This window comes from Salvia hispanica, chromosome 2, assembly GCF_029641045.1.
Source record: "Salvia hispanica isolate PSC_SH4W2 chromosome 2, Shi_PSC_v1, whole genome shotgun sequence".
NCBI lineage: Eukaryota > Viridiplantae > Streptophyta > Magnoliopsida > Lamiales > Lamiaceae > Salvia > Salvia hispanica.
In genome coordinates, this window is record NC_142693.1 from 21,004,520 (window position 1) to 21,030,813 (window position 26,294).

The following is a 26,294-nucleotide window of genomic DNA, read 5'->3' on the forward strand; positions in this document are numbered from 1 at the left end:
ACCGCCCAAATGTATAGAATTCGATTCCTAAAGGTCAATTGGGTCATTCCACATATTCTCTCTACACATGAAAAACAACGCATCACACTATAATTACTTACTTTCTGAAAATTAAACCGAAAAAGAGGAATAAAATAAAGAAAAATTATTAAATGTAATTTGCATGATTCGCCGAGATCCTATGTATAAATAGGAGCGGGAAGTTGATCGAAATTCAAGCTACTCAAATCATTTCCTCTCTCATTCCTCTTGTTTTCAAGTGGAACTTTTTTGATTGTTTTTCTTCTTTTTTTTCATTCTGAATCTGATCCGAGCAACTGCGAAATGTGAGTTTTTTCTTTCCGAGATCTCATTCGCTTCATTTCTGATCCAATGTGCTAGATCTGTTTGTGAATTCAATTTGCGTTTGATTTCGGATTTAAATCATGTAATTTAGTTTAGGCGTTGGTTTAAGCTTGTGCTTGCTGAGCAGTTATGGTGAATGTTTGATTTGATTGGATGTTTAGAGCCGAGTTAATGATTTTGCTGTTTAATTAACTTAATCATGCTTAATTGCTTCTTATTATCGAAATACTCTGCGATTAATGACCTAGAGTTCGGTTTTTTTTTTCCCTACATTGGGGAAAATTAATGAGTTTTGCGGAATTGGATTGGAATTGTTAGGTTTAGAGATGCAAAAACTTGATCTTGGTAACTTGATTTTGCTTGTGGCTTAAGTATAGATTTAGGTTTTAGCTTAATTTTCATTGATTTGTGCATAAATTTGCTGCAGAATTCTAGGTGAAGATGTCGGCATTTACTCCCAAAAATATCCTGATTACTGGGGCTGCCGGATTCATTGCATCGCACGTTGCGAATAGGCTAGTTCGAAACTATCCTGAATACAAGATTGTTGTGCTTGACAAGCTTGATTACTGCTCCAATCTGAAGAATCTATACCCTTCCAACTCCTCTCCCAACTTCAAGTTTGTTAAGGGAGACATCGGTAGTGCTGACCTCGTGAACTACCTTCTCATCACTGAGAACATCGACACGATTATGCACTTTGCTGCTCAGACTCATGTTGACAATTCATTCGGCAACAGCTTTGAGTTCACCAAGAACAACATCTATGGCACTCATGTCCTTCTGGAGGCCTGCAAGGTTACTGGGAGTCAGATCAGGAGGTTTATCCATGTCAGCACTGACGAGGTGTATGGGGAGACGGATGAGGATGCTGTTGTTGGCAACCATGAGGCGTCGCAGCTGCTTCCCACGAACCCTTACTCAGCAACCAAGGCAGGGGCGGAGATGCTTGTCATGGCGTATGGTAGGTCTTATGGATTGCCTGTGATCACAACTCGTGGGAACAATGTTTATGGCCCGAATCAGTTCCCTGAGAAGTTGATTCCCAAGTTTATCCTCTTGGCCTTGAGGGGGCAGCCTCTGCCTATCCATGGCGATGGCTCTAATGTGCGGAGTTATCTCTACTGTGAGGATGTTGCGGAGGCGTTTGAAGTGGTTCTCCACAAGGGAGAAGTTGGCCATGTGTACAACATTGGGACGAAGAGGGAGAGAAGAGTCATCGATGTTGCTCAAGATATATGCAAGCTGTTTAACAAGGATGCCAAGTGCATTCAGTTTGTGGAGAACAGGCCATTCAATGATCAGAGGTATTTCCTTGACGACGAGAAGCTGAAGAATTTGGGGTGGGCTGAGAGGACTGCTTGGGAAGATGGGTTGAGGAAGACGATGGAGTGGTACATCAGCAACCCGGACTGGTGGGGTGATGTCTCTGGTGCTCTGATACCTCATCCTAGAATGTTGATGATGCCCGGTGGCACGGATAGGGCATCTGATAACGCTAGCCAGGCCAAGACGTTGGTCCCGGCTGACAAAAACAGCTCCTCCCTTCAGAAACCAGCCTTCAAGTTCTTGATCTATGGCAGGACAGGGTGGATTGGTGGCTTGCTCGGTGAGCTCTGTGAGAAACAAGGGATCCCTTACGAATATGGAAAGGGGCGTTTGCAGGATCGTGCATCACTTTTGGCGGATATTGCCACTGTTAAGCCTACTCATGTCTTCAATGCTGCTGGTCTCACGGGTAGACCCAACGTTGACTGGTGCGAGTCTCACAAGGTGGAGACAATCCGTACCAACGTCGTTGGCACATTGACTCTTGCAGATGTCTGCAGAGAGCAAGGTCTTCTAGTGGTGAACTATGCGACTGGCTGTATATTCGAGTACGATGCTGCACACCCCGAGGGATCTGGGATCGGTTTCAAGGAGGATGACACCCCCAATTTTGCCGGCTCGTACTATTCCAAGACCAAGGCCATGGTAATAACCCGAACACTGCAATCTGTTATCAACATGACATCTCATTGTGTTTGTATACTGACTTCTTTGCATATCCTCCACAGGTGGAGGATCTCTTGAAAGAGTTTGACAACGTGTGCACGCTAAGAGTCAGGATGCCAATATCCTCTGACCTTGAGAACCCGCGCAACTTCATCATAAAGATCTCCCGGTACAACAAGGTGGTGAACATCCCCAACAGCATGACAGTCTTGGACGAGCTTCTCCCAATCTCGATCGAGATGGCCAAGCGAAACCTCAGGGGAGTGTGGAACTTCACTAACCCTGGCGTCGTCAGCCACAACGAGTGCCTGGAGCTGTACAAGAAGTACATCAACCCGGAGTTCAAGTGGAGCAACTTCACGCTCGAGGAGCAAGCCAAGGTGATCGTTGCTGCCAGGAGCAACAATGAGATGGACGCTTCCAAGTTGAAGGAGGAGTTCCCGGAGCTGCGATCCATCAAGGAGTCGTTGATCAAGTACGTTTTCGAGCCCAACAAGAAGACCTCTGCTGCTTGAAGGGTGTCCAGATTTGCATACATCACATTACAATGCAATACATATTGTATTAGTTATTATTACTGCATCTTCTTGTTGTTTCTCTCTTTATTGTATGTTAATTTAGAGTTTGATCAACGCCTTTGGCTTAGTTGGTCAAGCTTGTTTGTGGGTGTAACATTCTTCAAACATCGTACTAAATAAATATACTACATACAATTGTCACATTCTTCTTCATTTTCTATATTTGAGTCAATTTAATAAATAATAGTACTCCATTCGTCGCATTTAAAACTTCTCATTTTTATTGGACTATTAGAAAAGGGCACAAACCAACAAATTTTATTCTGAGATGAAAATGTGACATTCAAATAGAACAAATCGAAATGAAATATGAGACGTTTCAAACTGGACCGAAATAATAGTATTTCTCTTATTTACGTAGTCTTTTATTTTAAAATTAAATAAGTAACAATATTGTCCATTTTAAACTTAACTAACAATATGGTCCTAATTTACATTTCAATTTACATTTATGAAATGTGTAAGTGATATTTAACTATATTATGATAAAAAGTTTTATTATTCGTGAGGTAATCATAATAGATCCGGGCCGGGTTCGGGCCCGCCCACCGACTACTCAGAGTATAAATACTACCATTCCCGCCCTCCGCCATTGAAACGGAGAGAGAGAATGGTGCGGAAGAGACTGCTGCTGCTGTTGAAGCCATCTTATGATCTATCGCTTCACACCGCCGCCACCGTTACCACCGCCTCCTCCAATCGCGACAAGGTATCAAAAGTTTAGCCTCAAAATTCAAATTAAACCCTCTAATTTTGTTAGTTTTACCGTTCAATTGGAGCTGGTATTGAGGTGTTGCGATTTCACTCTGCTATGGTGAGAATCATTCAATAATTAGATCTTCGGTATTGAGATTCATTTGTGTTCGGTTCAGGAAATCTGGTTGTTTCCCCAATAATTATTCTGCATTACGCATATGTATTTAATATTTGGGGAGAATGCCCAATTAGGAAAATTGGTGCAACCTAAATACCTAATCATGTAGCAATTCCCATGGATGAGTTTATTTTATTTTATTTTTCACTCAAGATTGTCGATTTTTTTACTGTTCATCGTAATGCTCCCTCGTCCATGAAGTAATGTCCATATTTGACCGGGCGAGTTTTAAGAAATATGAAGGAAAGTGGATGGAAAAAGTTAGTAGAATGAATGTGGGTCCCACTTTTATTCAAGAATCAATCCGTTCTCTCTGGTGTGAAGAATGTGCTTTCGAAGAAGTTGCACGAGCCCACATTCCGTAGTTGGGAGTAGTTTTAAGCAGTGTGATATGGTGTATTTATCATCATTTTACTTGATGCTTTCAGCCAGTAATATGTTCAAATCACACACTGGTTGCCTCTCCTCCCCTTCTCACTCTAATACTGCTTTGTGCACACTTTTATACGTTGTTTCTACCAGCCAAAACCATCATGGTGATGCAGATCTATTATGACGAATAAAGTAATGTAGTACGTAATTAGTTTGCGTCATTTTGGTCTCATATTCTGTTAGGAGCTATTACGGAGAACTTTGAGAAGGATAGTCCAGAATTGTTTGTTTTATCAGCCGCCTCTCCATTTGATGCCTTCTCAAATGCTTCGTTCGATTCTCAGATGACATACCTTTTATTCGTTGATGATATTGCAGGTGTTGAAATACTTGCATAACAGGACTTTGTCTCACAAAAACACGGTCAACTTCTGCCAGAAAGTTTTGAGTAAAAAATCCGTTGAATGGGTAACTGCTCTCCGTAGTGAGATTTCTGAGCCTATCCGTGATGTTGATCTGGTCATTGCAATTGGAGGTGACGGCACACTACTACATGCAAGCCATTTGGTGGATGATTCGATCCCGGTCCTTGGAGTAAATTCTGATCCCACTCAACCAAAAGAAGTAATTAACTTCACTGCCTTTTTACCTTGCTAGATCAGATATCTTAATTTGATTCCATCTCCTTCTAATGCCTTATTTAAACGTGTTATTTAGGTAGCAGAATTCATTGAAGAATTTGATGCAACAAGGAGCACTGGATATCTTTGTGCTTCCACTGCCAGCAACTTTGAAGAGGTTAGGTTTCACAAAATCTATTTATATATTTGAAACCTTCGGCTGCTGGCTGCTATTCGAAAGTATGACTTTGATTGAGTAAAGAGTTTCTGATACTAGTGGAAGTTAACATAAATACGTAGGTAGGAAATTCGTCTCTCTCGGTCTAGAAACACACTTTCTAAGTTCATAGCTACTGGTTTATTAGAGCTCTGACCCGATCTTCTTTCTTATTGGCATACTATATTTTATATGTTTGTTTTCTGAAATTGTGAGTTTTTTCTTATTCCACTCTTTCAAAGATCGAACTGCACATGGGTGTCTCTTAGTTATTTGAATTGGCTAGGATCGGATTATGTTCATGCTTCGTACTTTACATTCTTAGTATTATTGGTTTTGCAGATGTAATGAGCAGTTAACTGCTATAGATTTTTTTGTTCCTAAGTCTAAGTTCCCAGTTCCCACCATGAAATAGTGACACTCTGTTTTTTTTTTCTAGGTGGTAGACGACATCCTTGAGAATCGTGTTGAACCATCTGAACTATCACGGATGGCCATTGCTATCAACTCAAAGCCTATTCCAACCTATGCTCTCAATGATATTCTACTCGCACATCCATGTCCTGCAACAGTTTCTCGATTCTCATTCAGGTCGGGAAAATGGAAATTGGTTTGGTTTTTTTATTTTTTATGGGAAAATAGATATTGGTTTGGTTTTTTTATTTCTTAAAACACACGAACTGTGTGATTGATATTCTTGTTTATATAGGATCAAGAAAGATGGGGAGCCCTCCCCTCTACTTCACTCGAGATCAAGTGGCATCAGAGTGTCGACAGGCGCTGGATCAACGGCTGCAATGCACTCGGCTGGTGGATTCACAATGCCCATCTTCTCCAGGGAGCTGCAGTACTTGGTGAGGGAGCCCATTGCTGCAGGTTCAAACTTAACACACGGGTTTGTAAAATCGAACGAGACGATGGATATCTCCTGGTTCTGTAGAGAAGGGAAGCTGTATGTTGATGGTTCGAATGTGTTCCATTCTGTAGAGCTAGGGGATACGATAGAAATGTCTTCTAGGGCTCCGCAGTTGAAAATGTATCTGTCACCCGAAATTATTTCACGTAACAAGTGAATACACATAGATATATACTCGCATACTATAATTGTACGATGTCTCGAGTAGTTTGCAGATGGTAATCCCAGTGTTGCATTTACTAATATGTCGTTTTAGTTTCTATCAGAACGACAGTTGGGTGTTGAACGAACGAGTTACTCCTATGTCAGTGTCACTGCATGCTTGAGGAGGTAACTGCAAACATGGCTGCAGTTTCATTTTCAACTATAGCTTCATCACCTGCCATTATTAAGCAAGAACGGAATTTGATATCATGAATCAAGAAGAATAAACAGAATGCAAGAACTTAAATGAACGAAATCATTATCGAAAGTGTTATTTAATGTTGATCATTATTGAAAAATAAAGCAAAGATATATGTCACATTAGAGTAATTCTACCTACATCTGAGACTATATATTGCAATAGTGTAGCAGTTACTGGGCTTACATGAACACATGAGGTCGACTACGCGAGAGTTGAGGCCGCTTTATAGGTGAAAGGATAAGATTCCTCAGAGTCATTGAAGGATTTGCTGGGCGCTGTCCAGCTCCAACGCCAAAAGAAGGATGGGAACTTGGCACTCGACTACCAGTTTCAGCAAGACCGGCCGATTGTTTGGCAGGTGAGCCACCAGACATGTCAAATGTGGAGTTAGAATTGTTGTGTCGTGCCGGCCACATGTCATCTCTTGGCCCTGGAGTGTCAGGAGTGAGAACCGACCAATCTGCGACAAATAAGCCGGACTAGCACTTTTGGAAGAGTATGAGAATAATTAAATATGCCATTATTGGTATTTTTCAAGAGATCAAGTAGAATATTGTGTTATGCTGTAAAGATAAAAGTTTATAGGTAACTATCAGGGTAGAGCGGAACCATGTGAATATCTATGTAAGTGAAAATGGCGTCGAATGGGCTTACCGGTCCTCATAGAGTCTCTTCTGTCTGGTTCTGAGAACATGTTAGCTTCTGGCCTATTGAAGAAATTATTTGCCGGCTGAATTGCTGAACGTTTCATTGACTCGATTTCATTTCTTGCTTGATCGTACATATCATCGAGTTTCCTTTTTTGCCTGGCAGTGACAATAAGAACATCATTAGTAACCACAACCATAATTATAGTAAAAGAAGAGCAGTAGATTGACCTGCACTTTTCTGAAAACTTTTCTTGCAGTTCCACTTTATCCTTAGTCAGATTCTCATTCTCTTGCTCCAATATCTGGCACCTCTTACGCATTTTCTGGTACGCGCCAATTGTCTCCTCCATTTTCTGTGTAAGTGCCTCTTTCATCAATTCACATTTCTGCCGATACTGAGCTGCTAATTTATTCATCTTGGCTTGCATCTCCAATTCTTTTTGCCCAATATGAAACATGAAACTTTTGTATACACACTTCAATGCTAGGACCTTTTAAGGAATACTTAAATTACAGGAAGAACTAGATCCATAGTCTATCATACTGGTGAAACATAATCAATCGAGAAACATTGAGCTAGACTCTTTAGTTAAGGATACATATTTGAGGAGATAATCCCATCATGGCCATCTGCGCAAAACAACAACTAGTATGTCATGGAATGTGGTGAATGGCATATGATATGTAACTTAAGAAAGGGTAAATTGACACAAGCAAATGATAAACTAATCAAGAGGCAGAGTCTTTGCCAGAGAGTTTCCTCACATTGATCCATTCGTCATTTGGATTGATGTCCACTGGCTTCATATGACTGCCAAGTAAAAGGACGACATTTCAAACCAATTAAAATCAAATGACTCCACAGATAACCACAAAACTATACCTTGTCTACATATTAGAGACACATGAAGAAGGGAAATATATGATTAAGTTCAACTTTCATTGCATCAGATGGGTGAAAAACTTCTGACACATAACATAACAGCTAGTCTATAATTTGATAACAGAATTGTTCCTTTTGGAAATTACAGACATAAGATAAAATGAACAAGTTTCACTTTGTTATCAATACCTTCTAGAGAGCACTTGATCACAAACAGGACACGAACCATCATTACTGAGAATCCTACCAGCATCTTCCGTGCCTTCAAAAGTTATTAAGGAAGTCTGACAAAACATACCAAAATGACGACTTTGATAGAAATAAAAAGTATGAGAATTAATCCATTCATATTTGGATACACATGATGTGACCACATGTTGTGGCGACTGCTCGCCCTTCCAATTCCCGCCAGCACGCATTGCATCTCATTTCAGTGTCTCAGAATGATTTAATTAACACTTCGCTCTTTTGAGTTCAACTTTGCAATATGTTGATAACCTGAGAATTGTAATAAGAAAACCAAAAACCAACTCAAGACTTTAAGCTTATAAAAGTGTTAAGCACAATAAAGCTGTTTAATAGTAATATCTAGTAAGCAAATAATGAGAACTGCTATCAATCAAAGTACTAGATCAAAATTCCTCTTTGACCTCAAAAGGCAGAACCTGCATGCTTGACCACAACACAAGTCCTGGATTCCAATTCAAACATAGATGAAGAAAATCTCAAAGATAATAAACAAGATCAGGTGCAATTCAACATCCTCGTTTTATCAAAAAAATCACTTGAAACACTTAGTATAGCTACGCTACCAAAGTTATACATAGAAAAATCGTGAAGATTAAACTCTCAATACACGAGAAATATAAAACGGTATAGCTGAATAGATCTAGTTCACCATTCACTCAAACAAAATCTGCAGGAAAAAAGCATCAATTTCAAACTTATCGCGCACGATGCTCAACTGAGACCTCTATCGTCAAATAAATCAGCAAAATCAAGCAATTAACCAATAGCAATTTAGATTCCTAAAATCGGAAGCTAAATCGCAGAAAATTATGGAAGCTTGCGAGCAATGTACACAGAATTCTGCAATTGTGCGAATAGAATTCAGATTGCGGCAGAAATTAGGCAGCGAAGAAAGTGTACAAACTGACCTTTAACTCCGGAAACAAGCAATGGTTGCTGAATTCAGAAATGTAGAGAAAATGGTAGGAATCGAAGCACTACGGAGCTAGGGTTATCGACTTGGAGCGAGATCGCAGATTGCGCGGCAAAGACGAGAAGAAATTCCGCGAGACGTTGCAGATTTAAATGATCTGCGAAATGGTAGTTAATATATAACCTTTTTAATTAGTGTCATTTAAAGGATTATATAATTATGAAAGCTTTAATATTTTGTGATAATTTGACATATATTATCTTAAATTACACAATATTACCATATGAAATAAAAATTGTATAATGAATCACACTTAACAAGAAATACGTCCAAAGCTGTCATTCAACCTCACGTGGACAACTACCTTTGCAAAAAATAGAACTTGGACTGTGAAACCTTCAAAAAATAAATATATTGCGATTAGAATTTACAAAACAAAAAAAAATTGCGATTAAACACAAAGGATTTTCAATTATTCAAGATTACACTGACCCCCAATTCTTTATGTAAAATACTTGAAAGGATCAATATTCATAATTCAACACTATTTCTATATGACATTATCACGAGATTAAATACTAGAATAAAATATATTCGTTCGAACAACGTTTATAAGACTTAATTCTCAGAATCATCAAATTAAATTCATGTGTGGTCACCCAAAAAAAAAAAAATTAAAAGCTTGACAACTATTCATCACTTATTCTTGTGTTAGCAGTGATTGGAACGCTCGATTTATTGATGAAAAAAAAAACAATCGTGTAAATGGTTATTCGAACATTTAACTTATTAATGAAGAAAAAAGATTAATTGGAACGTTGAACCTTTTTACGAAGAAAGAGGCGTGATGTGACGTGAAGAGTGACGACTATTTTATAAAAATCACCTCACCGCCTCAAAACAATACTACCAGAGCGATACGTGTTCACACTCAGCTTCCAACAACTATCCAACTTCACTATAAAAAGCTGCTCACCACCTCCCCGCCATTTCTCCCTCTCTCGGTTAAACCGCTGCTGCAACCCTCCTTTCCCCCACCTGAAGTTTCCTCCTGCTCTCTAACCGTTCGCTACTTGTCTTCTCCGCGGCTGGCGTGTGAACAATTGAGCGCGGGAATCGTCGCTGTTGCTGCTCTGTTACTGGCGGTGATGAAGATTCAGTGCAACGTCTGTGAGGCGGCGGAGGCGAAGGTGCTCTGCTGCGCCGACGAGGCGGCGCTATGCGGCGACTGCGATCAGAAGGTGCACGCCGCCAATAAGCTCTCCAGTAAGCATCAGAGGGTTCCTCTCTCTACTTCTTCGTCGCAGAAGCCTAAGTGCGATATTTGCCAGGTAGGTAGCTCACGATCTTTTCAGATCTCAATTCTGTTCCGCTTTCAGCTTTCAATTTTGTTATATTTTCTAGTTTAGTTTGTTGAATTCCTTCGTTCCGCGTAGATTTGCCTAATTTGACTCAAACGATCACAACTGCCGAATTCTGAAATGATATGATGAACATTCAATTGAGTTTTTTCTAGTTTAGTTTGTTGAATTCCTTCGTTCCCCATAGATTTTCCTAATTTGACTCAAAACGATCGCAATTTCCAAATTCTGGAATGATATCATGAAGTAGTGTGCTGTGTGTTTAGCAACAGAGATTCGAATTAGATGTGTTCTTCACGTGTGGCTGTAGTTAGTTTCACATCACGCAAATACAAACTTCGAGATGCAGAAATTAGGCGATTTCCATGCGATCGCTTGCTCCTCCTCGAAACTGCAAATTAGGTACCTGGATATGTGAAGCAGTGTGTTGTGTGTTTAGTAACAGACATACGACGTAGATGTGCTCTTCTAGTGGGGCTGTAGTTAGTTACACTGATCATGAAGCATCTTCAAGCAAATAATCAATTTGTGAATTAGACATTTCACTATTATCAAACATTCGAACCTCGAGATGCAGAAATTAGGTTCCTTCCATGTGATCGCTTGCTCCTTCTCGAAGGGTATGTAAAAATTTGACTAAAACTGCAAATTAGATTCCTGGATATGTAAAGCTTGGTTCAGGATTGGGGAGTTAATCTGAGATTATCATCTAAAATATTACTAATTGTTATTCATTGCTGCAATAGTATTCTGACTTCGACTATCTGGGGATTCCATTTGCAGTCTCTTTTGTGGTTGATTTGATTAGTGGCTTGACCCTAATTACTGAGCTACATAGGTCTTGATATTCAAACTCCATGTGTATGCAGGAAACGGTAGGCTATTTCTTTTGCCTGGAGGATCGAGCTCTGCTTTGCAGACGATGTGATGTTTCTATACACACTGCAAATCGCTTGGTCGCTGCTCATCAGAGGTTCCTGCTCACTGGAGTTAAAGTAGGTCTCGAAGCAGCCAAATTTGATCCACCAATGCCATCCCTTCCAGTTGAGAGAAGCTCGGGATCGAATGCTCCTCCCACTCCAAAGAACGTTATGAACATAGCAACAGCTGAACAATCCAATAAAACTCTGCCTGTCCAAGCCAGTGTAGGTGGGGATATTTCAATGTCGAGGTTGTCTTTTACAGGAGGTTCCACGGCTGAAAGTATTTCACCGTGGCAGTTGGATGAATTCCTTGAGCTTGGTGACTTCGGTCAGAAGTACGATCTCATGGATCCCGGCTCATCCAAGGTTCAATCTATTCATATCCATATGATTTTTGGATAGAAAGTTGATGTTTTAGATTCGAATCTAATCTTCACCAACATGTATTCCTCTCAAATTGCATATGTTTGAAGATAAATTGGATATCTTGGTATGGTTTCAGGCGGATTCCGGGAGATTTGGAGATTCAGACTACTCGCCTATGTTTCGAGTTGCTGATATGGAGGTCGAGGGCGATGAGTGTATGGGACAGTCACCGAATAATTTCTGGACGGTGCCGGAGATTCCATCTCCCCCGACAGCATCCGGGCTTAACTGGCCCATGATTCCCCAGACCCCATGCGACTCTGCTGCCTTCGTGCCCGATATAATCTCCTTGCCTACACACCACCGTCGTTCACACGGTGGTGATAATATGAAGCGACGGAGGCGTTTTTGATTAACCCTACTTTCCACTTGTATCAAGAGTTATGAGTTATGCACATTAGTTTTCTAGGGCTATGAATATGATATAGACAATCTGATCATAGCAAGTGTTGAATCCTACTTGTTATCGTTGTATGCAAGCAGTGTTGTTTTGTAATCGTCGTTATCCTCTTAAAAGAGGTTTTGTAAGACCTGTCGAAACCCAATGTCCCGGTACTGTCTACAAAGTCTTTTTCCGGCAGGGCTGGCCCCGACCGTCGCGACGATGGCATGGTGTTGGATGATGATGTTGAATTTATATGCTTGATGGATATCTAACTTTTGGTAGCTATGAATTGAAAATTTGAAATGTTTATTTCAAGTATTTAGAAGTTGAGCTTAATGCAAGTTTAACTCCCAATATGGGAATATAATTAGCAATGATCTCTTGATTGAAGTATAAAAGATGAGTATTCATTCAAAATTTTATTTTGTAATAAGTATAAAAGCGAAGTACAATATGAAATTAAAATGAGACCAAAACAAAGAATGACAAGCTGAATTTTGTTTAGATCAAGCTTGTCACAATTTGTGTAGATTTGTACTATGAATAACATAATATTCATTTGCACTCTTAATTCTCATTCACTAGATAAAATGCTCATCTTTGGAGAAAAGAAATTGAAAACCAAATATTTCCCACAAAAAATGAAAGCCAAATATTCCCTCCACCCAATAGCATGAGTTCCATTTTTTCCCCCTAGTTTTAAAAAAATGTGAATGAAAAAAATTAATGGAACTTAAATTTTATTTTTATAATGAAAAAAATATATTTTAAAAAGTTAATAGAACACAGACTTTATTATATTGATTTTATAAGAAAATATAAGCTAACTGAATTGATAGAATTTGAAATCTACTTATAACATATAAGTTCTATTTGAATGAATCATAATATGAATAAAACACAGATGAAGAGAGTCAACATTTTTCCTATTTGAGAGGATAAATATACAATCTACATGTGAATGTGTCTTTGTAATTTGCAGATGGAGAGAAATTGTTTACATCAAGCTTTAAACTTCTTAGTTACATGCATTCTCTCATTCATGTTAATATCACATAGTAAAATGTAAGAGGAAAACACGAGTGAAACCTCAGACCTCATTTCATACAACAGACAGAATAATGGTTGAAGACTTTCCACTTTTCATTATCAACAATGAATGCAAAATTCATACAACAGTAAGCCTAAATTCACACTTGGCTTCAAATCCAACACCAATTCCAAATTCACAGCCCAAACTGCTCTTCTGCAGCTCTCTCTTGTTAGTTAGTCATTGAAATGAAAGAGATTTTGGTAACTGTGAAGATGGATTCGCCCTTCACTCTTCCATTTCGTTTTATTGTGTCAGTTTATCCGGCTCAAACTCAAGAGTCGGCTGGTGGCAGCTACACAGTGATTAATTAGCGAATTAAGCAAGTTAGCCGTTGCGTACCAGCCTCTATGTGAGCCAGTTTTGGAGGAACAGTTGCTGCATAAGGATTGCCAAAATGCTGCCCATGGATATATTTAGGACATTGACCGCGTCATTGTTAAGCTGCAATGCAAAGAAAGGAAAACGCTCATAACCACAGAAAATGCCGGCTTCCCACATGATTCACGAGGATGATGCGCATATAACTCTAATTACAAACCAAGAAAGATGATAATATCCGCTACAAGAAACCGTTTCTAAAAATGTATACAAAACATAACTCAACAAGAAAGCAAGTCGAGAAGCGAAAGAGAATAACTAACCCATTGGAACCCTTCTTTTTCTTGGAATACTGCACCGATGATACTCTCTCCGAGATTAGCAATCTGGGAAGCAATTACACAGATGACGACTTGTGGTATGTTTATCTGTTCAGACATAACTCTTCATCAGTTGGAGAAAAGAAAATTAACACTGGTGCGAGAATGAATCAAATTTATTGCAAAATGTAGAGATTTATCGATCGATATTCGTGTAAAACAACGGGGAGGAAGATGACATCCTAACTTTTACCTGACCAAGAACAACACCGACAGAAGCAAGAAGAACCGAAGCTAAAATTCCAGCAAGAGTTCCTTCAAGACTAACGGCCCCTTCAGTACCCCTTGGGACTATCTTGAATGTTGTGACTAGGTAACTACAACAAACATCAACTAATCAATGGATGTGAAGAAAAGAGCATATCTTGAAAAAAAAACACTCGGATAACTACAAGAAAAAGAGGTGAGCTTACGTCGTCCTGCCATATGCTTTCCCTATCTCACTCGAGACAGTATCGCTGAGTTTGGTACAGAAACTAGCGACAAACCCAAGTTTCCAAAGGGGAGCAAGTGCCACTCCACCGATTCCGGAGATTGAGAGGGCTGCACAAACACAGCCGGCAGCACTTGATCCAACCACACTTCCCGGTCCTCGCCTTCCTTTCATTTTCTCAGCAACCCCTTGAGCCTCCTTCTGCTCCATTTTCACCTTTGTCGCGGCCGTTCCCTACAATTATCAATCCATCACTCAACACTTCTACCTTAGAGGATACACAAACTCCACCATCTAAACACTAAACCAATTTTTTTATGAAAGTGTCAATATTTGTAATACGCATACTTGAAATCCACACAACAAGCTTCACACACTAATTAGCTTGTGATTCAACACAGAAATCAGCCTTCTGCCATCCTGCTTATGTAAGAGGAAAAAAATCCAAAACAGCCAAAGTAGCAAAAATGTAATTTTTTTTGTAGTTGATTTGAATTCAGACATTGAGAAGGAAGCGCGCGCACACACACAAACACCCACATTGTTCCAAATTCCAACAATTCAGCTACCTCACAATTCAAAAAAAACATTATTCAACTCAAAACTCTACTAATGAAACTCAATATTTGCAATACACATACCTGAAATCCACACACACACAATAAGCTTCAAACCCTCTTGTAATTCTACACACAAAACATAAAAAAGCCTTATGCAACCCTGCTTATGCAAGAGGAGAATTCCAGAACAATCAAACAAGAAAAATGTAATCTTTTTTATAGTTGATCAAAATTTCAAATCTTGACACATAAATCAAAGCAGAAACACACACATGATTCCAAATTCCAACAATTTCAGCTCCCTCACAGCTCAAAAAAGCACAACTCAGCTCAGCATTCCACTAATGAAAACTCACAATTCACACAATTGAACAAAGAGAGCTCACAATGACAAAGTAAGTAGCCACAAGAAGGAACCCAGAGTAGCTAAAGGCGCGCCACGTGAGGGTCCCGAGCAAGAACGCCGCCGCAAATCCGGGCGGCGACAATCCGGAGAGGAGAACCGGGGAGCCCAAGACGAAGATCGCGGCGTTGCTGAGAAGCGCGGATTGCCACGTGGGAGGCGATGATTTGACCAGCTGGATGGCCTGCTGAAGAAGACCTGGATCAAAATCAGTCGCTGATGCTTGAATTTGGGATGCCGATTTCTGCTTCAAGACTGGATTTTTAGGGGTTGGCTTGAGAGGGGTAAAGAAGAGGGCTTTTGAAGTGGGATTGTGGGAATTGGGGAGTGGAAATGGAGGGGTGAGAGAGAGAATGGTCGGTGTTGAGAGAGAAGCTGCCATTTTTGTTTGCAGTAAGATAGTTTGGTATGGGAAGAAAGAAGCTAAAAATGCAAAGACTTCTCAATTTTATAAATAATGATTTTATTGTAGTTCAAAAATTAGAGTATTAATATAAATGGAAAATAATATCGTGCCACCTTAATTTGGGTGTTCATTTATGTACGCAGACTTTTTCGATACCAAATAAAATTTCGAGTAATATTGCTTTACACTCCATTTGTTAAATTACAAATGAAGAATTTTTTGGACTCAAAATTTTAAAAATGAAGAGGGTTATTTTTTTAAAAAAGAAATGGCTTGTTTATAGTAAGACAATAAAAAAAAACAACGTTCATTTATAGTGAGACAGAGAGTAATAATTTAAAAAATCATGACCTTGCAATTATATTATAGAAATTATATTAGTAATATAATTTGCTAAAATTCACATAGTATTAATTTCTAGCAATTAAGGCTATATATGGTAGCTACCACGGCGCGGACCTAGATTTGGCATCCCTTCTTCAAGAGTGGTGTAAAAGAAGTTACATTTGTACACTATATTTTATTCATTTTATTTTAATTAGCTTAGTTGTTATTAATAATGATTTTTCATTTATTTTTTAGTTCCAATGCATAAAATTTTAGCCTTGCCTGATTCAAGTTATAACCTAATTCCTTTTCCCTTTTCTTTTATAACTCATATAGCCATATTGTTAATCAGAGATGCAAACATTTATGGATAGTAATTATGGATGAAAAATTGAGTTTTTCATAATTTTTAAAAAAATCAATGAAAGAATACATTCTTTGATTTTACGCGTAGTCGTCTCAACAACATGTACACATAGAAAAGAATGTTTTTATTAATGAGCAAATTTTATCTTGGAATTAATTGATTTCCATTAGCAAGGAGAGTGGCATAGAGCAGTTGATTCCATGTATCCGGCACGCCAGCGAGGCACCAATGGCTGCAGTCGTCCCCCTTCTTCCCGCCGATGCCGTACGCGGACGGATGGCCGTCTTTCCGCAGGGCTGAGAGCGTGGTAATGTCCAGCAGCTGCACCGATGTCGTCATGTTGCTTAACACGCGCTTCAGCGCTGCCACGGCTGGCAGATCCGGCCCGGGGTACACGGACCCGAGGACCGGCTCTGTCTCTCCGTAGCACGTTGCATTCTTTTGTGATGCATTATTCCACTCCGTGCCACTACATGTATGCATGATTGAATACGATCAGGAGCGGACGCATAAAATTAATTACTCCATCATAAACTAAAAATTAAAACTTTTTTAGACTCGAAAATAAATTAATATCGGCTATATTTATATTAAGCTTCGTGTGAAAATTATTTTTCGTTATAAAGTTGCTATTTGAAATGTGATTGTTCATATGATTAAAAACTTTTATATTAAAAAATAGTAACTAATTGTGTAAATAAAAATTTATAATGTGTTCCAATTAATGAATAAAGTGAATATTTTTTTGAGTATACATCATAGTGAGTTTCAAATTATAAACTAAAAATAGTTTTTTGATTAAAAATGATTATTGCAAAAGGAAGAGTTATTTCTAATGAAAAGTTAATTTAAATGACTAAAGAAATTTAGAAATAAAATGACTGAATCAAAGAGAGAGGGTTTAATTACTTGTAATGAGTTGGTGAAATGCCTTGAAAGAAAACCTTAGTTTGCAAAGGATTGATGTTAGAATCCACCCACTTGGACCATGTTCTTAAGCCCAACTCATAAGCTTTCAATCGATCCATGTCTTTGTACACTTCACCATCAAATTCGATGTAGTCCCACCTAACCATATCAGTTTGTACACAATTCAAATTACTACAAAAACACATAAACAAAGAAAAACCAAGACTACACTACTTCTTACGGCGTTTGTCTTCCCTTGTGAACCCACCAATGCCATGAATTGAACACGAGCATATCAAACCCTTTCCATGAGTCCCCGTTCTTGATTGAATCGAGCTTTAAAACCCTTCCCCTCTTCTTGTCCACAATTAAATCGACCAATAGCGCGTTCCTCGACAGCATCAACGACATCCTGTACTCCTGCATATGCAGATAGAGGTGGTTAGATAGTTTATCGGTTATCACCCTAACCGATATTTTCAGTTACAGTTCGGTTTTGATTAGCATATCAAATTCAAAATCACCAACAATGTTACATCAATTTGGCTTAATTAAGGTGATCATGCATAATATGGAGCATTGTTCATTGTATGATCTGCAATTGTCTCTAACGCGTACTATTATATGACATGTGACTACTCATACAATGAACACAGTCCGTATTAGAAGATCCATGCAATATACGTTGATCTGATAGCTTCAAATCACACAATGAGCAGCGGTGTAATCTGCAACCTTCATCAACACATATATTGCATGAACCCCTATATTGTATGTATCTAGTAGATTCATGCATATATGTGTTGGTGAACTGGTTGCAAATTATACCGTTATTCATTGTATGATCTACGGCTATCATATCAACATATACTGCTTGAGTCTTCTCATATGCATATACATACATGAGATATAAATGACAACCTTAAAATTAGATCATACATTAATCTAGAATGAATATCAGGGTTTTATACAGGGGCGGATCTAGTAGGGCCTCATAAGGGGCATTTGCCCCTCCTCAATATATTTCATGTGCTACTAATTTGTTATATAATTTTTGAAATTATTCCCCTTAAAAATACCCTACCTCAAATTTTTAAAATTTCTTCTTATATTTTTGCCCCGTTGAATTGAAATCCTGAATCTGACCCTGGTTTTACATACTAGGAGAGGAAAAAATACCGGCATGTAAAACGTGGAAACCCCTCCTGTCTTTTTGATAGTGTAGTTTGACTGAGGAACCGAGGCATGAAGCATGCATGCAAGAGACTCCCACTGATTCAAACTAAGGGAATCTCCCACAAACAACATTTTCTTCCCTTGAAACCTCCTCAAAAAATCCACCCCACTAAATCTAATTAAAGAAAACAAATTAATTTAGATCATAATATTAATTAATTATAATTAATAATACACACACACACATACTTGGGCAATTTGCAGTTGTTGGGCTTCCATGTGAAATTGAGGTAGAGCTTGTCCGGTCTTCCATTTCTGATACAGTCGAACTGTTTGTCGATGAAAGGGCACATCGTAGCATCGTAGATAGGGCGGGCGCCGGCCACCCAAGTGCCTTGGAATAAATCACATCCCGCATCAAGGCTGGATGACAATTGGAACCATGTGAAAGTGAGAAACACAAATTTGAGGGTGATGGTTAAGAATGTTGCAATGTGTGACATTGTTTGGTGAGATTTATGTTGTCAATGGATATTTTTTCGTGTGTATTGTGTTTTTATATATATATATATAGTGTGTGTGTGTGTGTGTGTGTGAAGTGGTGTTGGTTAGAGCTAGGTGGAATAATAATGGATGGATTGGCTTGAAGGGAAAGACAAAATGGGATGGACCCTTGCAAGTAGCTAAGTTCTCATCATTGCCTTGTTGGCGGATCAATGATTGAAACAATGGATTCTGATCTATTGTTTGACGGAGAAAAGCGTCTTATCAATTAAGTTGTTATGTTGAACGTATAAAATTATTGTGTCCTACTATTATATTTCAATTACTTATTTATAATTTCACCCGAATTATACCTCGTGAAAACTTTGAGAAAACTATTAAAATTCATAATTTTTATAACCAATTTTGAAAGTTGTAAAATAGACTAGGAATCAACCAAAATTCATGAATTTTCTAGCAATTTGCTCTAATTAATAGAAATACTTCTAGCATTATTTGCTTCTAATATATAATCGAATTTTGCAGGTGATTCATTCCGATGCATGTACAATTATCAGTACACAATTCAATAAGATATTTCTAACTGCATAATATATAGAAATTAATTAAATTATAATTTAGGATCTTAGAATTTCGTTCAAATACAGATAACAAATAGTATATGCTTTAAGATATACTAATTCTCAAAACAAGAATTGATTATTAATTCCATCTTTCCCATCCCATCTTGATAAATTATTCCTTCTCAAATTATCTTATTACTAGTAAAAATGTGACATGAATATACAACCTTTCAAACAATGAGGTTGTAAAGAATCTGATTCCAAGTATCCGGAACTCCCGGCAGGCACCAATGGCTGCAGTCCATCGATGGAAGCCCGTAAATCGAGGGATGCCCGTCTTTCCTCATCAACGAAAGGCCTGTCACGTCCAACAGCGTGACGGGCTTCCTCATTGCCCCCAACACCTTCTTTAGTACCCCTAGAGCCGGTGGCAAACCCACAGGGTACGTGGGCCCCGCCACTGGCTCTTTTTGTCCTATGCACGATTTCGCACTTGGCTCGTTCCATTCGGTCCCACTGCTCGTCACAATATGCATATAATTCATTAAGTGGCTGTTCGGTTCATGAAACAAAATTGTCTTGAGATGCAGTGTAAGATACACTAAAATAGACCTTGGCTAGGATTAAATTAGTCTTATGCATGGTTGTAGAGTAGGGTGGAGGAGAATAATGAGGAGAGGGAGATGGACAAATTAGTAGGAGGGGGTGAGGTGAGATGGTTAGTCATGGGATAGGTGAAAAGGAGTCCATTCAAATGGGCCGAAATAGACCCATATCTACAATTGTTAGCTAAAATTTGCTTGAAAATGTGAATGGAGAAGATAAAAGTTATCTTAGAAACCGAACGGGCACTAAAAAAATTAACAACGCGGCCGTTAAAAAAGGAAGGGGTGAACCTTACTTGTAATGCGATGGGGAAATCCCTTGAAAGAAAACCTTGGACGTGGTGGGGTCCACGTTGTCGTCGACCCAACCGGCCCACGTGTGGAGCGCTTTCTCGAAGGCGAGGACGCGATCCATGTCTTTGTAGAGCTGCCCCCCTAATTCGATGAAATCCCACCTACACAAATTTTGTCATGCATTATAGATGGAAGCGAAATTAAACTGGTTAACGATGAAACACAACTTAATTAGAAAGAAATTTTCCATCCAAGTTCGAGTCACACAATATGCATAAATGTGATTAGGTGTGAACTATGGTATGGTTGAGGATGAAACGCAACTCAGTTGATAAAGCGTTTTTTTTTTCAACTAATAGGTCGAGGGTTCTGATCACCCAATGTGCCTGAAGACAATTGCGTGTGAATTATAACTCAAAGAGAGAAATTAAGTGACGTACGGTTGAGAGGCGCCGCGGCGATTCCACCAATGCCACGTGTTGAAGACGAGGGTGTCGATGCCGAGCCACCTCTTGCCACCTTGTATGGAGTCTAGCTTGAGGATTCTACCTTGTGCTTCTCCAACTAAGTCTACAAGATATACACTGCGATCCAACATCACCTTCACTTCATAATCCTGTCCAAGATGATCATCGGTATATTTAAGAAGGATCAGTAATGATTTCTCATCTGTACTTTTAGATGACTTGAATCCGAGTTGAAGAAAATGTTCTACCAACTGAAATGTACTTTGTTGTTATGATATTTTTTGGGGGGTTAATCATCTCTAGTCAAATTTTCACTTTAAATATTTGAATTTTGTAACAAGTTTAATTTATGCCCCGCATTAAAGAAACTTGCGCCATAGTAAACTTGAACCCGACCTTTGGCCTCATACAATAACAACTCTATCATTAGTTCAATACACGCACGTGCACACATTAATTCTTAACAATTCTCAACATCACCTATATAATGACGCTTGAGAAGTAGTAATATCAATTTCACATAAAAGCAAAAAATGGTTGTTAAAGTGTAGCTTTTTCAATGTGTTAAATCATGATAAATAATTGAAGCCCTCTTTCATTACGCAATAACAACCTCTCGATTATCTCTTTCATTTCTAAAGTAACATTACATCAATAATTTATAAAACTTGATTGTCTCATTAAATATCAATCAAGATATTTACACTATATGACAACTTTAACTGTTTATTGCTACATCTCCATAACTATTATTCACAGAGGTAGCTCACAAGAAATTAAATTTTAAACATTATTTTTTTCATTTTTAACTATTAATATCACAAAAAACTAATGATAAATTGAATTAAACGAGAACGGTGGTCGCGAATAATGCTTACCGTGAATGTGAAGGTGGTAACCTCGCCGGAAGAGGTGTGAGTGTAGTTAGTTTCCGGCACGGTGGCGATGATCATACATATTAAAGATTCCCATTGATTGCGGCTGAGGGAGTCACCCACAAACATTATGCTTTTCCCTTTGTATGTCTTCAACAAATTTTCTCCATCAAATCTACACAATTTTACAACATAGTATTTGTCATATGCCAAAGAAACCTCTCTATGTGTTTAATCGAATTTTCGTCTATTATTCATGATATGTATATCTTTTCAAATTGTCTCATATAATGTCTTGTTTCTTGCTTCACACAATTTCATATAATACAAGTATATTTTTCGAAGTTTATGTCACTTTACAGTTTAATTAAATCTCGTACCGAAAAGAAATATAGTATCTCATATATTATATATATATATATATATAGGGGCGCATTATGGTCCATAAGGCAAATTCTGTCAAAAATCAAAGCAAATCTCAGCCCTTAGATCCTCAGATTAGATGGTTGTGATCATAATACCCGAGATACATTATTACACTAAAAGCGTTACATTATTAACTAGGCTACATTATTAAACTGCACAATCTACATTATTTGACTACAGCGTGTTACATTATTAGCCGAGCTACATTATTAGACTACACAATCTACATTATTAGGTGACACGTGGCATTAATCTAACGGTTACATTACTGGATCCAATGACTGAGATTTGCTTTGATTTTTTACAGAATTTCACTAATGGACCTGATTACATTCCTATATATATATATATATATATATATATATATATATAAGGATGTGATCATATCATAACCCATATTTATGGGGATAACCTAATAACCCTCATTTTATGGACGAAAAGTATCATTTTATGGAATAAAATTATCATTTTATGCATGCTGAAAAAATATCATTTCATCGTGTATTAAATATCATTTTTAGTAAAAATGATACTTTTGACCCATAAAATGATAGGGTTATTAGGTTATCACATAAATATGAGTTATGATATGATCGCACCCATATATATATATATATATATATATATGTTTGTGTTAAAATAACAACACCTCTTAAAGTGACACCGTGACACCACTTATACAACAATATTATAAACGCTATACAGCAATATTACAAACGTTACACAGCAATCTATAGATTGCTGTATAGTGTGTTGGATATTGCTGGTTAAAGACCAACATATTGCTGGCCGTCTTTTTCAGTTTTTTTTTTCTTTTTTTTTTGCCACGTGGCAGCTTATTATTCGTCCACGTGTACAAATGATTGACTAGGAATGATGGTATGATATTATTTTAAGGAGTGGTGCCACCCTAACATGCCCATATATATATATATAAAATTGCCATTTTCAATCGTGATGGCAATTATTTCAACCGGACATACTTGCACGTTATTGAACAAAACTAACAAATATAGATACTGATATGCAAAAAGAAATAGTGTATCATATATAGAAAATTGCCATTTTCAATCATGGTGGGGCAAATATTTCAATTGGAAATACTTGCACGTTTAACATTGAACAAAACCAACAAATATATATACTAATATGCATAATGTATGACTTTATAATTAATAAAACTTTGCTATAACTTGTGAATTGTTTTCTCTCAAGTAAATAGTCGTATGTATAAGTTCTAAAAATTTTAAAAAATTATTCATCACATGAAATAAAATTTTCTAAAGAGGATCTGTCTATCTTCCATTGCACCTTACTAACAAAATTAAAACAATGACTGAAACAAGACAACTGTAAATCACGAGCCTGTCATTTGTCAGTAAGAAATGGACAATTCCACAAACAATTGTTTCGTAAAGCATAATGCGTTACCACTAACTAGTTATAAGTACTACAGCATTTAGGAAATAAATTATGTCGTTAACAAAATGTAATACTACTAGTAATTTTTTATATTTAAAAAATTTCTCTCTTAAACGCGTATCACTCGTCAGCAAAATTAATAGTGGACGAAATAAAACAATATTCCTATTAAATTAATTAAAAATCTGACTTGGGATGACAATAACGTGACCACAAGATAAATTTTTGTCGGAAAACAGGTAAAAAGCTAGCCTGCCATATTAGCTGTTGTCGCCTTCAGTTGTTTACCACTAAATTCTTTCTGATCCTACTCAAGTATCTCTGTCCATCAAATTTTATCTCACTTTACTTAACACGAATTTTAAGAAATATAATAGAAAATGGGCTTAAAACTAGTGAATTGTGGATCCTATTTTTATGTATACTCCTATTAGTTTTATAGTAATAAAATGTGAGTAGAAATGAGTTAGTGAAAGATGGAATCCACTATAAAAGATGGTAAAAATAAAATGGGATAAATTTTACAGGACGAATGAAAATGAAAAAATGAGATAAATTTTGATGGACGATGGTAATAGCAATAGCACTGTTTCATCTATCAAAACAACTCATTTTTGCTAATGCGGATAAAATATTAATCATTATAATTATAGATACAATACAATTATTTATTTGCCAGCTTATCATTTTTCGACCGATATATTCCAATAACGTTTACTAAAATCAGCATAAATCTATTTTTAAAAGGGAGCAATTTTATTTAATCATACCCTCGTGCTTTCCATAATTTCAATTCCAATAAAAATCACCCCATTAACTAATAATTTAGTAACACATTTAATTCACTTAAAATCATAATATCTTAACAATTACTTATACAGCCTCCGTACTGAAAATTTGTCCCATTTTGTACATTTCCGTCATCCACCAAAATTTGTCCCATTTAACTTATTACTATTTTTAATAGCGGACCTCATATTCCACTAACTCATTCCTATTCACATTTTATAATAAAACTAATATATAAATGTAGGATTCACGATCCACTAACTTTTTCAACTCATCTTCCATTACATTTCTTAAAATTCGTGTCAGGTTAAAGTGAGACAAATTTTGAGGAACGAGGTAGTATCATCTATTAAAGTCAAGTCACAATCTTTCCAAACAAATGTAAATGATTATTATTATTATTATAGTATTCATTTTTAAAAAAAAATTAACAAAAACATTTATTAAAAAAAAAGGTGGGGAGAAAGAGGCACCTTGATAAGTTGCAGGAGTTTGGTCGCCAGTTGTACCTAAGGTACAAGTCGTCGGAGCGGCCATTTTTGCGGCAGTTGAACTCTTTCTGGATGAACGGACACGATGTGTAGTCGTAGAGAGTGTAGGGTGCGGACGATTCAGACAACCATTCCCCTTCAAACAAATCACACGATTTTTTTTCCTCTGCATTTGCTTTGGATTGCCACAACGCTAGGCTAATCGCAGTTGCAAGGATTAACACATCTTTTAATCTCATCTCCCTCTCTCCCTCCCTTTGAAGATAGCAACGTGGGTTAGAGAAAGAAAGAGAGGAAATAGGATAACAAATAGATCTATCTCTCTCTCTCTCTGAGGATGTATGTCTGTGTGCCTTCTCAATACATAATGAAATGTTTTTGACTTTTTGTGTTGGTAAGTCTGTGTGCCCTCTCTCCCTCCCTTAGAAATGTTATTTTACTTATAAAAGTAAAAAAGTATTTTAGTCCTGTTTTTTTCTATTTCTGTCTATTAATTGGAAGTCTCGTTTTTCATTTTTATTACAAATAATGTAAGGTCATGTTTGGTTGCCAGGATTCTGTCTGGGAAAGTAATCTGATTCCTTAAATTTTAAATTCTTGTGTTTGTTTCGATTTTTAATTAAACTGGGAAAATAATCAGAATCCAAGATCAAGAAAAGTTAGTACAACTTTCCAAGATTCTGAATCCTAACTTTTCTTAAGTATTCTTTTTCCCAGTTTTAAGATTCTTACATATTTAAGCAATATAGTATATTAATAATAATAATAACATAATAATAGTAATATAATAATAATAATAATAATTGCAATGTTTTAAAAATAATTTAAAATTATGAATCATACTTAATTTCACTATAATAAATACTATAATTAAAATTATCATAATTATAACTATATTCTATAATAATTCATAATAGTAATAATAATTATTAAATAATTAAAATATATTTATATAATATAAATTTTATAATAAATAATAACTAGTATTATATTTTATAAATAATAATTAATTAATAAAGTCATAGTGCAATTTTAATTTATAAAATTTATTCAATTATAATATTCATAAATATTATAATTATAATATAATAATAATTATACTTATTATTATAATAAATGAGTACTATATTATTCCATGTAACTATAATTATAATTATATTATTATATATTACGATGGATAATACATATTTAAACTATCCATCGTAATAATAAATATAATTATATAATTATTATTATTTGTAATTAATAATTTATTAAAAAATTTATAATATTATTCTTTTTTATAAATAAAAATAATAAGTATATTTTTAGTTTGTTGTTTAAATTAAATATAAATTTAAAATCTTGATATTTTCTAAACACTGGAAAATAAA

At 36.8% G+C, this 26,294-nt stretch overlaps 7 protein-coding genes across 9 annotated transcripts; 3 read left to right on the top strand and 4 right to left on the bottom strand.

Annotated features, from left to right (window-relative positions):
* The first annotated feature begins 130 nt into the window (after window positions 1-130).
* LOC125202636 (trifunctional UDP-glucose 4,6-dehydratase/UDP-4-keto-6-deoxy-D-glucose 3,5-epimerase/UDP-4-keto-L-rhamnose-reductase RHM1-like) lies at window positions 131-3,059 on the top strand. Its single transcript, XM_048101089.2, has 3 exons — window positions 131-326; window positions 773-2,319; window positions 2,403-3,059. The coding sequence occupies exons 2-3, from the start codon at window positions 787-789 to the stop codon at window positions 2,853-2,855; spliced, it is 1,986 nt and encodes a 661-aa protein (XP_047957046.1). The 5' UTR covers window positions 131-326; window positions 773-786; the 3' UTR covers window positions 2,856-3,059.
* A 412-nt stretch (window positions 3,060-3,471) lies between these two features.
* Window positions 3,472-6,160, top strand: NADK3 (NAD(H) kinase 3). The gene is made up of 5 exons (XM_048106176.2): window positions 3,472-3,627; window positions 4,543-4,788; window positions 4,882-4,962; window positions 5,441-5,592; window positions 5,711-6,160. Exons 1-5 carry the CDS (start codon window positions 3,529-3,531, stop codon window positions 6,072-6,074), a joined length of 942 nt encoding a protein of 313 aa, XP_047962133.1. The 5' UTR covers window positions 3,472-3,528; the 3' UTR covers window positions 6,075-6,160.
* On the bottom strand, window positions 6,037-9,177 carry HEI10 (RING/U-box superfamily protein). 3 transcript variants are annotated; one of them, XM_048106208.2, is made up of 9 exons: window positions 9,014-9,177; window positions 8,216-8,354; window positions 8,046-8,118; window positions 7,739-7,784; window positions 7,573-7,603; window positions 7,202-7,457; window positions 6,978-7,129; window positions 6,507-6,753; window positions 6,037-6,296 (listed from the first exon to the last, which is right to left on the bottom strand). In XM_048106208.2, the coding sequence occupies exons 2-9, from the start codon at window positions 8,283-8,285 to the stop codon at window positions 6,293-6,295; spliced, it is 879 nt and encodes a 292-aa protein (XP_047962165.1). In that variant the 5' UTR covers window positions 8,286-8,354; window positions 9,014-9,177; the 3' UTR covers window positions 6,037-6,292. The 3 variants fall into 3 exon arrangements, with proteins under 3 accessions (XP_047962165.1, XP_047962146.1, XP_088921493.1); XM_048106189.2 differs by having other exon boundaries at window positions 6,507-6,783; XM_089065367.1 differs by lacking the exon at window positions 6,037-6,296 and having other exon boundaries at window positions 6,503-6,783.
* An 808-nt stretch (window positions 9,178-9,985) lies between these two features.
* LOC125202088 (B-box zinc finger protein 22-like) lies at window positions 9,986-12,422 on the top strand. The gene is made up of 3 exons (XM_048100413.2): window positions 9,986-10,349; window positions 11,249-11,668; window positions 11,805-12,422. Exons 1-3 carry the CDS (start codon window positions 10,167-10,169, stop codon window positions 12,078-12,080), a joined length of 879 nt encoding a protein of 292 aa, XP_047956370.1. The 5' UTR covers window positions 9,986-10,166; the 3' UTR covers window positions 12,081-12,422.
* Window positions 12,423-13,192: 770 nt separating this feature from the next.
* On the bottom strand, window positions 13,193-15,727 carry LOC125212202 (protein VTE6, chloroplastic-like). The gene is made up of 5 exons (XM_048112301.2): window positions 15,284-15,727; window positions 14,318-14,571; window positions 14,098-14,221; window positions 13,848-13,952; window positions 13,193-13,647 (listed from the first exon to the last, which is right to left on the bottom strand). The coding sequence occupies exons 1-5, from the start codon at window positions 15,680-15,682 to the stop codon at window positions 13,552-13,554; spliced, it is 978 nt and encodes a 325-aa protein (XP_047968258.1). The 5' UTR covers window positions 15,683-15,727; the 3' UTR covers window positions 13,193-13,551.
* A 683-nt stretch (window positions 15,728-16,410) lies between these two features.
* LOC125199578 (protein trichome birefringence-like 41) lies at window positions 16,411-19,008 on the bottom strand. The gene is made up of 5 exons (XM_089064291.1): window positions 18,735-19,008; window positions 18,489-18,660; window positions 17,551-17,729; window positions 17,310-17,468; window positions 16,411-16,869 (listed from the first exon to the last, which is right to left on the bottom strand). Exons 1-5 carry the CDS (start codon window positions 18,986-18,988, stop codon window positions 16,542-16,544), a joined length of 1,092 nt encoding a protein of 363 aa, XP_088920417.1. The 5' UTR covers window positions 18,989-19,008; the 3' UTR covers window positions 16,411-16,541.
* A 574-nt stretch (window positions 19,009-19,582) lies between these two features.
* Window positions 19,583-25,294, bottom strand: LOC125200134 (protein trichome birefringence-like 41). The gene is made up of 5 exons (XM_089064011.1): window positions 24,904-25,294; window positions 21,797-21,968; window positions 20,892-21,067; window positions 20,454-20,612; window positions 19,583-20,068 (listed from the first exon to the last, which is right to left on the bottom strand). Exons 1-5 carry the CDS (start codon window positions 25,158-25,160, stop codon window positions 19,783-19,785), a joined length of 1,050 nt encoding a protein of 349 aa, XP_088920137.1. The 5' UTR covers window positions 25,161-25,294; the 3' UTR covers window positions 19,583-19,782.
* Between the last annotated feature and the right edge of the window lie 1,000 nt (window positions 25,295-26,294).